At 49.7% G+C, this 12,643-nt stretch overlaps 1 protein-coding gene across 6 annotated transcripts in view; it reads left to right on the forward strand.

Annotated features, from left to right (window-relative positions):
* TP53BP1 (tumor protein p53 binding protein 1) overlaps window positions 1-12,643 on the forward strand; it is a 361,011-nt gene that overhangs the window by 300,132 nt on the left and 48,236 nt on the right. For all 6 annotated transcript variants that reach the window (XM_063925917.1, XM_063925915.1, XM_063925912.1 and 3 more), the window contains 2 exons: window positions 11,454-11,645; window positions 11,905-12,123. In XM_063925917.1, the coding sequence (XP_063781987.1) occupies window positions 11,454-11,645; window positions 11,905-12,123 (411 nt within the window). The remainder of the gene's footprint in view (window positions 1-11,453; window positions 11,646-11,904; window positions 12,124-12,643) is intronic.

Consider the following 12,643-nt stretch of genomic DNA (forward strand, 5'->3'; position numbering starts at 1 on the left):
GTGGCACCTTGGGATCTTAACGTTGTGTTGGATTTCCTGAAATCCCACTGGTTTGAGCCACTTAAGACCGTGGAGCTAAAATATCTCACGTGGAAAGTGGTCATGCTATTGGCCTTAGCTTCGGCTAGGCGTGTGTCAGAATTGGCTGCTTTGTCATGTAAAAGCCCCTATCTGATCTTCCATATGGACTGGGCAGAATTGAGGACTCGTCCCCAATTTCTCCCTAAGGTGGTATCGTTTCATTTGAACCAACCTATTGTGGTGCCTGCGGCTACTAGGGACTTGGAGGATTCCAAGTTGCTGGACGTAGTCCGGGCTTTGAAAATTTATGTTTCCAGAACGGCGGGAGTCAGAAAGTCTGACTCGCTGTTTATTCTGTATGCAGCCAACAAGGTTGGCGCTCCTGCTTCGAAGCAGACTATTGCTCGCTGGATCTGTAGCACGATTCAGCTGGCTCACTCTGCGACTGGATTGCCGCATCCAAAATCAGTAAAAGCCCATTCCACAAGGAAGGTGGGCTCTTCTTGGGCGGCTGCCCGAGGGGTCTCGTCTTTACAGCTTTGCCGAGCTGCTACTTAGTCGGGTTCAAACACATTTGCTAAGTTCTACAAGTTTGATACTCTGGCTGAGGAGGACCTTGAGTTTGCTCATTCGGTGCTGCAGAGTCGTCCGCACTCTCCCGCCCGTTTGGGAGCTTTGGTATAATCCCCATGGTCCTTACGGAGTCCCCAGCATCCACTAGGACGTCAGAGAAAATAAGAATTTACTCACCGGTAATTCTATTTCTCGTAGTCCGTAGTGGATGCTGGGCGCCCGTCCCAAGTGCGGCCTTCTTCTGCAATACGTTTATATAGTTATTGCTTACTAAAGGGTTATTGTTATGAGCCATCCGTTGATTGAGGCTCAGTTGTTGTTCATACTGTTAACTGGGTATGGTTATCACAAGTTATACGGTGTGATTGGTGTGGCTGGTATGAGTCTTACCCTGGATTCCAAATCCTTTCCTTGTAGTGTCAGCTCTTCCGGGCACAGTTTCCCTAACTGAGGTCTGGAGGAGGGGCATAGAGGGAGGAGCCAGTGCACACCAGATAGTACCTAATCTTTCTTTTAGAGTGCCCAGTCTCCTGCGGAGCCTGTCTATTCCCCATGGTCCTTACGGAGTCCCCCAGCATCCACTACGGACTACGAGAAATAGAATTACCGGTGAGTAATATCACTGACCTGGTTTGGGAGTGTTGTGGACTCGGGGCTTCTTCCGATGACCGGGAAGAGGAACCGCCACTGGGTCGTAGTAGAGATGACCGGATGTAGGTCTTCCTCATGCAGAACTAAGACGGCAGGCGGGAGGCCCAGAGGAATTCTTGTAGGTCTCCTGTAAGACAAGACTTGTAGAAATAATGAAGGCTGGGGTACTGAGATATTGGAGACACTGTGGTATTGAAGGCACTGAGGTACTGGGAGTACAGGGAGTGCTGGGAGACCCTTGGAGGCACGGAGGTGTTTGGAGGCACGGAGGTGCTTGGAGGCACGGAGGTGTTTGGAGACACCGAGGTGTTTGGAGGGACGAGGTGCTTGGAGGCACGAGGTGCTTGGAGACACGGAGGTAACTGGAGGCACGGAGGTGCTTTGAGGCGCGGAGGTGCTTGGAGGCACGGGGTGCTTGGAGGCACGGAGGTGCTTGGAGGCACGGAGGTAACTGGAGGCACGGAGGTAACTGGAGGCACGGAGGTAACTGGAGGCACGGAGGTGCTTGAGGCGCGGAGGTGCTTGGAGGCACGAGGTGCTTGGAGGCACGAGGTGCTTGGAGGCACGGAGGTGCTTGGAGGCACGGAGGTGCTTGGAGGCACGAGGTGCTTGGAGACACGGAGGTAACTGGAGGCACGGAGGTGCTTGTAGGCACAGGATGCTTGGAAGCACAGGTTGCTTGTAGGCACAGGATGCTTGGAAGCACAGGTTGCTTGTAGGCACAGGATGCTTGGAAGCACAGGATGCTTGCAGGGACAGGATGCTTGGAAGCACAGGATGCTTGCAGGGACAGGATGCTTGGAAGCACAGGATGCTTGCAGGGACAGGATGCTTGGAAGCACAGGATGCTTGCAGGGACAGGATGCTTGGAAGCACAGGATGCTTGCAGGGACGAGGGAGCTCTGGATCATAGCTTCCACAGGAGAAACGAAGATACTCAGGCATCGGATCTCTGCCTGGTATCTGATTTTAAATTCCCCGCCCTAGCCTGATTGGCGGAGCAGGCAGGTGACGTCAGACCTGCTCCGCCTCCTTGCCCTTGCTTGTGATGGCGGCGCCCTTGCTTCCGGGAAGCCGCCGGAGAGCAGCGCCGACCCGCCGCTGAAGCCGGAGACTGACAGGGGAAGAGAGGCGCCGGGCAGACCAGGCCACCCGCAGGGACAAGCGCGGTCGCCGCTGCCCGAGGTTCGTGACAGTACCCCCTCCTCCAGGAGTGGCCCCTGGACACTTCCCGGGCTTAGTCGGATGTCTGGAGTGGAAGATCCGAATCAGACGAGGAGCCGTTACTTCAGTAGCCCCAATCCAACTTCTCTCCTCAGGTCCATAACCCTTCCAGTCCACCAAGTACTGTAATTTTTTATGAAGATAACGAGAGTCCAGAATAGCTTTGATTTCAAACTCCGCTCCAGCTTCTGCCACTACGGACGTTGGCCTTGGGAGTGCTGAGTGGAATCGATTCAGTATGAGGGGACGGAGTAGAGAAACATGGAAGGCGTTAGGTATGCGAAGATGGGCAGGCAAACCCAGTTTACAGACCACAGGATTTAAGACTTGTAGCACAGGGTAAGGACCGATGAACCTTGGAGCGAATTTCATGGTGGGCACCTTCAACCGGAGATTCCGTGTGGACAGCCATACCCTGTCCCCAACTTTATATTGAGGTGCGGCTTGCCGTTTCTTATCTGCAAAGAACTTGTACCGAACAGAAACCTGCTTAAGATTAGCATGAACCTTTCTCCAAATTTGTCCAAAGTGTCGTAGAGTGGACGCTACAGCAGGAACCTCTATTATCGGAAGGCTTGGAAATTCCGGAACACGGGGATGGAACCCGTAGTTGACGAAAAATGGTGATTCCCCAGTGGAAGAATGAAACAAATGGTTATGGGCAAACTCCGCCCAAGGCAACAACTCCACCCAGTTGTCCTGTGAAGGAGAGAGATACAACCGAAGAAAAGTCTCTAGATCTTGATTGACTCGTTCCGTTTGTCCATTTGTTTGGGGATGATAAGCCGACGAAAACTTAAGTTTAATGTGTAGAGTTGAACAAAGGGCTTTCCAAAACCTGGCGGTGAACTGTACTCCACGGTCAGAAACAATCTCTTGTGGCAACCCATGCAAACGAAAATGTTCTCGGATAAACAATAGAGCCAGTTTCGGTGCTGTCGGAAGACCAGTCAAGGGCACAAAGTGTGCCATCTTCGAAAAACGGTCAACGATAACCCAAACGGTGTTGCAACCCTTGGAACAGGGCAAGTCAGTGATGAAGTCCATGGAAATGTGAGTCCAGGGTCTCACAGGGATAGGCAGAGGACGAAGTAACCCTGCAGGAGGCAGACGAGGAGATTTATGTTGTGTACATTGGGGACATGAATTAACGCAATCTTGTACATCCTTCCTCATGGTGTTCCACCAGTAAGACCTTTGCAGAAACTTGTACATCTTCTGAGCGCCGGGATGACCGGAAAACTTGGAGTTATGGACCCACCGTAGTATTCCTGGGCGGAATCTAGCTGGTACGGACATTCTTCCAGGAGGAGGAGCTGGAGTAGTTAAAGCAGCAGAGACAGAAACTGGATTCAGAATTAAACCCCGCTCCGGAGGTTCATCCTCGTCTGTGGGAACCTGTGAACGGGAAAGCGCATCTGCTTTAATATTGAGAGTCCCGGCACGGTACTTGATAATGAACGAGAATCGGGAAAAGAAAAGTGCCCATCTCGCCTGGCGAGGATTCAAACATTGTGCGGATTTGATGTACAGTAAATTCTTGTGATCCGTGTAGATGGTAAACACATGTTTAGCCCCTTCTAGAAGATATCTCCATTCTTCCAAGGCAGATTTGATTGCCAAGAGTTCCTGGTCTCCAATAGAGTAATTTCGTTCGGCTGGAGAGAATTTACGAGAGTGGAAGCCACACGGATGTAATTTCTTATCAGAGGAATGCTGGGAGAGGACAGCCCCCACCCCGACTGAAGATGCATCAACTTCTAAGAAGAAGGGTTCCTCGAAATTTGGTTGTTGGAGAACTGGAGCCGTCGTGAAAGCTAACTTTAAGCGAGAAAAAGCTACAATGGCTTCCGGAGGCCACAAACTAGGATTAGAACCCTTTCTCGTCAGGGCAGTAATGGGTGCAACAATGGTGGAGAAACCTTTAATGAATTTCCTGTAGTAGTTCGCAAAGCCCAGGAACCTTTGTATTGCTTTCAGGGAAAGAGGCTGAGTCCAATCACGAATGGCCGACAACTTTTCCGGATCCATGCGAAGCTCCGTCCCCGAGATGACATAACCGAGGAACGGAATAGATGTTACTTCAAAGGTACATTTGGAAAGCTTGGCGTAGAGATGATTCTCTTGTAAACGGTGTAGCACCTCTTTGACTTGAGTCCTGTGTTCGACAAGATTCTTGGAAAAAATCAGTATGTCGTCCAGATATACCACAACGCTCTGATACAGCATATCACGAAAGATTTCGTTGACGAATCCCTGGAAAACCGCGGGAGCATTACTAAGACCAAACGGCATCACCAAGTATTCGTAATGCCCATCTCGGGTATTAAAGGCAGTCTTCCATTCATCCCCCTCTCGGATGCGTATAAGATTATAAGCTCCTCTCAAGTCGAGTTTTGAAAAAATGCGGGCACCACGAACCCTATCAAATAACTCTGTGATTAGTGGCAAGGGGTATTTATTCTTAATAGTAATGTCGTTTAGGCCGCGGTAGTCGATGCATGGTCTCAACCCCCCGTCCTTTTTCTTCACGAAAAAGAAGCCTGCACCAGCAGGGGAGGAAGAGGGGCGAATGAATCCCTTGAGCATATTGGACTTAATATACTCCGACATGGCTTGAGTCTCGGGAAGAGACAGAGGATATGTGCGACCACGAGGTGGCGTCTTCCCTGGGACAAGGTCAATAGGGCAGTCCCAAGGCCTGTGAGGTGGTAACAGGTCAGCAGCTTGTTCCGAAAATACGTCCTTGTACCCTTGATATGCCTCCGGAATGTGCTCTTCATCCGTTTTGGAGGTAACACGGAGCGGACAAACAGGAGTAAGACAATTAGTGTGACAAAAGGAACTCCAGGACAGAATTTGTGACGACTTCCAATCGATGTGGGGGTTATGACTTTTCAGCCAAGGCATTCCAAGAACCAGATCATGGGGCATTTCTGGGATTACCAAGAGTTCCAAATCTTCCTGATGTAGAGCCCCGACCCGCAGCTTAACTGGCCCCGTGCGCCACATTATGAGACCTTTGGAAATTCTAGTCCCGTTGATAGCCGTCAGTGAAATTGGCCGCTCGATAGGCCGTAACTTTAAACCCAAACTTTGGGCACAGAAGGAAGAAACGAAGTTCCCTGCAGCTCCGGAATCCAATAGGGCTTCACAAGACCTGGAGACTGAATTGGAGACTAGAGTTACTGGAAGCAAGCAGTCCGAAGTTGGAGAAGCTTTTGTCGTAACTCCCAGCTTGACTCCTCCGGAACAAGCTAGGTCTGCCCGTTTCCCGGACGGACTTTACAAGATTTAAGAAAATGATCTGCGGCTCCACAGTAAAGGCAGAGTTTACCCTCACGACGACGCTGTCGTTCTTCCGGAGACAGTCGGGAGCGGTTAATTTGCATGGGCTCATCTGAGCTAGGTGAGGCCACCGGCCTAGGAGTAGGATTCCGGAACCTGGAACGATCCGAACGGTTACGTTCTCTTCCACGCTCCTGCATCCGAAGATCCACCTTGACGCAAAGGGAAATCAAATCTTCTAATGGATCCGGCAGATCTCTAGTAACCAGCTCGTCTTTCAGCCGGTCGGAAAGACCGTTCCAGAAGGCAGCTCTCAGGGCATCATTATTCCAGCGTAGTTCGGAAGCAATGGTCTGGAAATGAACCACGTACTGGCCCACGGAACGGGCGCCCTGCCGAACACGGAGCAAATCGGAAGAAGCAGTGGTCATTCTGCCGGGCTCGTCGAAAATCCTTCGAAAGGACGAGATGAAGTTGGTGTAGTTGGAAACCATGGGATCAGATCGTTCCCATAATGGAGACACCCAATCCAAAGCAGAACCTTCCAACAGAGAAATAATATATGCTACCTTGGACCGGTCTGTAGGAAAGTTGTGTGCAAGTAGCTCGAAATGTACCTCGCACTGGTTCAAGAAACCACGACAATTTTTGGGATTCCCATTATAGCGGGACGGAGTAGGCAACTGAAGGCGTGGAGTGACACCGGCCGATGGTTGAACATTGCTGGCAACGGCAACTGGTGCGACTGCTGGAACAGGAGCCGGAATTACTGAGGCCAGAGACGCCTGAATCTGATCCAGACGCCCGGACCACTGCTGGAGGTACTGCATCACCTGACCTTGTGCTGCTTCCTGACTTTGCACTCGAGAAGCCAGGTTCTGGATGGCACTAGAGTCCGTGTTCCGATCCCCCGAGTCCATGAGGCCTGAGTATACTATCACTGACCTGGTTTGGGAGTGTTGTGGACTCGGGGCTTCTTCCGATGACCGGGAAGAGGAACCGCCACTGGGTCGTAGTAGAGATGACCGGATGTAGGTCTTCCTCATGCAGAACTAAGACGGCAGGCGGGAGGCCCAGAGGAATTCTTGTAGGTCTCCTGTAAGACAAGACTTGTAGAAATAATGAAGGCTGGGGTACTGAGATATTGGAGACACTGTGGTATTGAAGGCACTGAGGTACTGGGAGTACAGGGAGTGCTGGGAGACCCTTGGAGGCACGGAGGTGTTTGGAGGCACGGAGGTGCTTGGAGGCACGGAGGTGTTTGGAGACACCGAGGTGTTTGGAGGGACGAGGTGCTTGGAGGCACGAGGTGCTTGGAGACACGGAGGTAACTGGAGGCACGGAGGTGCTTTGAGGCGCGGAGGTGCTTGGAGGCACGGGGTGCTTGGAGGCACGAGGTGCTTGGAGGCACGGAGGTGCTTGGAGGCACGGAGGTAACTGGAGGCACGGAGGTAACTGGAGGCACGGAGGTAACTGGAGGCACGGAGGTGCTTGAGGCGCGGAGGTGCTTGGAGGCACGAGGTGCTTGGAGGCACGAGGTGCTTGGAGGCACGGAGGTGCTTGGAGGCACGGAGGTGCTTGGAGGCACGAGGTGCTTGGAGACACGGAGGTAACTGGAGGCACGGAGGTGCTTGTAGGCACAGGATGCTTGGAAGCACAGGTTGCTTGTAGGCACAGGATGCTTGGAAGCACAGGTTGCTTGTAGGCACAGGATGCTTGGAAGCACAGGATGCTTGCAGGGACAGGATGCTTGGAAGCACAGGATGCTTGCAGGGACAGGATGCTTGGAAGCACAGGATGCTTGCAGGGACAGGATGCTTGGAAGCACAGGATGCTTGCAGGGACAGGATGCTTGGAAGCACAGGATGCTTGCAGGGACGAGGGAGCTCTGGATCATAGCTTCCACAGGAGAAACGAAGATACTCAGGCATCGGATCTCTGCCTGGTATCTGATTTTAAATTCCCCGCCCTAGCCTGATTGGCGGAGCAGGCAGGTGACGTCAGACCTGCTCCGCCTCCTTGCCCTTGCTTGTGATGGCGGCGCCCTTGCTTCCGGGAAGCCGCCGGAGAGCAGCGCCGACCCGCCGCTGAAGCCGGAGACTGACAGGGGAAGAGAGGCGCCGGGCAGACCAGGCCACCCGCAGGGACAAGCGCGGTCGCCGCTGCCCGAGGTTCGTGACAAGTAAATTCTTATTTTATGTCTACAGACACCATGTAGTCCCCCTCCTCCAGACTGGAAATCACTGCCCTCAGTGATTCCATTTTGAACTTGAATCGTTTCAAGTAGAGATTCAGATTTTTCAGGTTTAGGATCGGTCTGACCGAGCCGTCCGGCTTCGGAACTACAAAAAGGCTTGAATAAAACCCCTCCCCTTGTTGTGACTATAACCTGATCCTGACATAATTTTTGGATTGCAGCTGTTACTGCTTCCCTTTCTGGAAGAGAAGCTGGCAAGGTAAATTTGAAAAATCGGCACGGGGTAACGTCTTGAAACTCCAGCTTGTATCCCTGGGACACTATTTGCAACACCCAGGGATCCAGGCCAGACAGAATCCAACCTTGGCTGAACAGTTTGAGACGTGCCCCCACCCGAGCGGCCTCCCGCAAAGGAGCCCCAGCGTCATGCTGGAGATTTGGCAGAAGTAGCGGTAGACTTCTGCTCCTGGGAACCTGAAGCTGCTGTGGACATCTTTCCCTTTCCCCTTCCCCTACCCACAAAGAAGGGGGAACCTCTCGCTTTTTTGTATTTATAGGTCCGAAAGGACTACATGTGCGGGTGATATGTCTTTTTTGCCGGTGCAGGCGCAGAGGGCAAAAATGTCGACTTACCTGCGGTAGCCGCCGAGACTAACGCATCCAGTCCATCGCCAAATAAGGCCTCACCTTTATATGGGAGAGCCTCCATATTTCTTTTGGAATCCGCTTGCGCATTCCACTAGCGAATCCACAACGCCCGCCGAGCCGATACTGCCATGGTAGCGGCTTGTGAACTCAAGAGTCCAATATCTTTCATCGCTTCTAGCATGTATGCGGCAGCGTCTTTGATATTCCCTAACTTAAGGAGTATCTCATCTTTATCAATCGTGTCAATTTCTGATGACACGCTTTCTGACCATTTTTCAATAGCGCGACTCACCCACGCTCTAGCAATGGTGGGCCTGAGCAGCGTACCATTGGCAACATAAATGGATTTCAATGTAGTTTCCATCTTTCGGTCTGCCGGGTCTTTTAGTGAAGCCGTGCCAGGTGCAGGGAGAATTACCTTCTTTGTCAACCTGGACAGTGCACTGTCTAACACAATGGGTGACTCCCATTTTTTCCTGTCCTCCACCGGGAAAGGATAAGCTATCTGAATTCTCTTGCGAATACGAAATTTATTTTCGGGATTCACCCACATCCCTTCAAAGAGTGTATTAAGCTCGTGGGAAGGAGGGAAAGTGACCTTAGATTTCTTTTCTTTATAGAAATAAGCCTTCTCCTGAGGTACAGGAGTGGCTTCCGTGACTTCCAGAACTTCCCTTATAGCCACAATCATATATTGTATATTTTTTGTCAATTTATGATCTATCTCTCTGGAGTCACTATCGTCGACACAAGAATCAGTGTCCGTGTCGGTATCAGTATTCACAATATTCGCAAATGGTCTCTTATGTGACCCAGAGGGGTCGCCTGCGGATGGAAGAACAGAGCCCTGAAAAATCACATCCTCCACAGATTTTCTCCAGCGCTCAGCATGAGATTCAGACTTATCTAATCTCCTATTGATATGATGCATATTATCATGTATTTCTTTCACCCATGCAGGCTCTTGGTGTGCCGGCAGCGCCACCACATTACACTTCTGTGTCCCTAAAATGGTTTCCTCCGGGGAGGAACTCCCTGCCTCTGACATGTCTTACACGCGTGTACAACACACACACAGACACACTGGGACTTATAGGGGACAGACCCACAGTAAAATCTGTCAGAGGGACACAGTTTAGGAGCAGCCAGTTCACAACCCCAGCGCCAGTATCTAATGCCTGTGAACACAGAATGCCCACTGACATGCAGCGCTTTTTACACAGTAAAACACACTTGTAAAGCAACAAATTCGCTTGTGCCCCCCCCCTCCCTGTTTTGCACCCTGATACTTGTAGTCAGAAGTGAAGGAGGACCAGCGATGTCTCTGCAGCCTTAGGAGAGAGAACATGGCACTGAACAGTGTGCTGGCTGCCAGAGGAAGAAGCTCCACCCTTTTTACCTCAGATACTTTTCATAATATTTATACTGGCGGGGGTAGGGCTGTGCCCCCTTTTTGTCAGTTTATAGAGGTGTTTTTGCTGCCCAGCCCCCCCCCCCCTGCAGTGCCTGTGTGTGGACAGCTCCCGCCAGCCACGCTGTAACTCAGCCGTCACTTTTCTTGATAGAAGGTCTGTCTTCTACTCACCTGTCTTCTGACTTCTGGCTCTGTGAGGGGGGTGATGGCGTGTTGTGGGAGTAAGCATCTAGGCACGGCTAGCGTTCATTTCCCTTCAGGAGCTAATGGTGTCCTGTCAGCCAGTAGCAGAGCCATGAAACTCTTCAGGAAGTTGGTTCCTACTTCTGCCCTCTCAGTCCCACGAAACTCAGTAGAGCTCCTCAGAGTGCATCCAGTCTGCCTGGGCACATTTCTAAAACTGAGGTCTGGAGGAGGGGCATAGAGGGAGGAGCCAGTTCACACCCATTGAAAAGTCTTGAGTGCCCATGGCTCCTGCGGAACCATCTATACCCAATGGTCATGAAGTGGACCCCAGCATCCTCTAGGACGTATGAGAAATGTAAATATTTTCTTAGTGGCTAGATGACATCATCTAGCCAAAATCGTTCATCGTTCATACACACTGTATAGACAGTGAACGATCTAGCCAAAATTTACCTTGCTGCACAGTCTATCAACGATTTTGTCGTTTACCTGCGGGAGCGCGCCTAGTGAACGATCTAGCCTGTACACACGGAACAATATTATCATTCAACGACGTATCTAGCCAAAATAGTTGGCTAGATCGTCCCGTGTGTACCCAGCTTTAGGCCCAGATTTATCAAGCCTTTGAGAGTGATCAATTGCACAGTAATAAAGTACCAACCAACCAGCTCCTAACTGTCATTTTTCAAACACATCCTGTGACATGGCAGTTAGGAGCTGTTTGGTTCTTTATCACCGTGCAATTTATCACACTCCAAGGCTTGATAATCTGGGCCATAGTTTTGTCAGTTTGGTTGGTAGTCGGATTGCACAGCAATCATGCAATCTGGTTCACATTCCAAACATCAGGATGTATAAGGGCAGCTTTAGGCCCCCAGGGGCCTTGTGACAATGTAGTTCCACTGGCTTGCGCCCATGAATATGCTTTATCAGGAAAAAGAGATAAACTATTACTGTTATATTACTTTTGGGAGTACCACTGGTCTGTATATTTAAATAATGTGTAACCGTTATTTTTGTGGCATCATTTTATGTACTACAGTATATGATCCTGTAATACCGGTTATTGTGATTTGTCCACTACTACGTAGTTAAAACCAGTGCACCTTTCTGCCCCTAATGTGTACGCCCATGAATATGCCTCGGAACATAATTTCTATTAGTTTACTTTTGCTCAGTGGCTACGCTTTTCAGCTCAGTGTAAATATACAGGTAGCGCTCTATAACATTGACCACATCCTTATTTTGCAGGAGTTGTAAAAGCACACAAACGAGATTCTGAAGAACTATATTACTGTATTGAAAAGGAAGGACAAAAAAAGTGGTACAAAAGAATGGCTGTTATACTGTCCCTAGAACAAGGAAATAAGCTAAGGGAACAATTTGGTCTTGGTCCATATGAGCCTTCAACACCATTAACGAAGGGATCGGACATAAGTCTCGGTACTGTAGATCTCTTATTTTGGACTTTCATTGAGGTTTAATCATGACATGTAAATATCCATTAATTTCCATGTACTTTCTGTGTGCAGTGTCAATTTGTAACCGGGCAGCCTGTGCATGTACAGAAAATGTAGCAGTTGTGCCTGTTTCACATGTAGCGTGTATGCTAGTGATCCTCACTTATTTCCACATTCCACTTACTATTGTACTGTTTTTTTTTGTGTGTGTGTTCAAAAAGACTGCTTGTCTCTTCATGCAGATAATCTAGTAGAAGGAAAGCGGAAACGGAGAAGTAACGTAAGTGTGACAACGACACCTACTACCACAAGTACATCCAGTGCAAGCACCCCAACTAGGAAAGTATCTGAGCACCCTCGCAGCTCATTAGGTCCACTTTCTGGCAAGAGGAAACTGATCAGCTCAGATGATGAGAAATCTCCAGCAAAACGTGGCCGCAAATCTGTCTTGGTGAAGTCTGGTAAGACATTTGACATTTCGTTTGGAAAAATTGACTTTAGGTTCTGGTAGAGACGGATATTGATTTCAGGCACTACAGATGTGTCTTTATACATCTATCCTCAAAACGTCACGTAGCACAAGATGCCTTGTGTGAGTTAGCCGACAGTCCCTGTGCAATTCCGCTAGTGATGGGCGGCTTTTTTTTTTTTTTTGCTCAAAATACTTACTAGTCACACACCTGGGTGATTAACTTCATATGCAGCCCCTCTAATCTGCAAAACAGAACTTGGTATATGCAAATTCCACGGCTGCTGCATCATAGAACTTCATATGCAGACTCAGAGTCGCTCACAGATATACAAGTGTCGCATATCAAATTAATCAGCACGGTCTGCTGGAGCGTCCTAGTTGCACAGCAAAGCAAAGATGTATTAGGACACATTTGTAAATAAAGGTATTTCCCTCTTATATATAATAATCTATTGGATATCTATGTAGTCTGTGTTCTATTTCCTAGATGTGTCTATACAGTATTTAGC

The sequence above is a fragment of the Pseudophryne corroboree genome, chromosome 6 (assembly GCF_028390025.1).
Source record: "Pseudophryne corroboree isolate aPseCor3 chromosome 6, aPseCor3.hap2, whole genome shotgun sequence".
Classification (NCBI taxonomy): Eukaryota; Metazoa; Chordata; class Amphibia; order Anura; family Myobatrachidae; genus Pseudophryne; species Pseudophryne corroboree.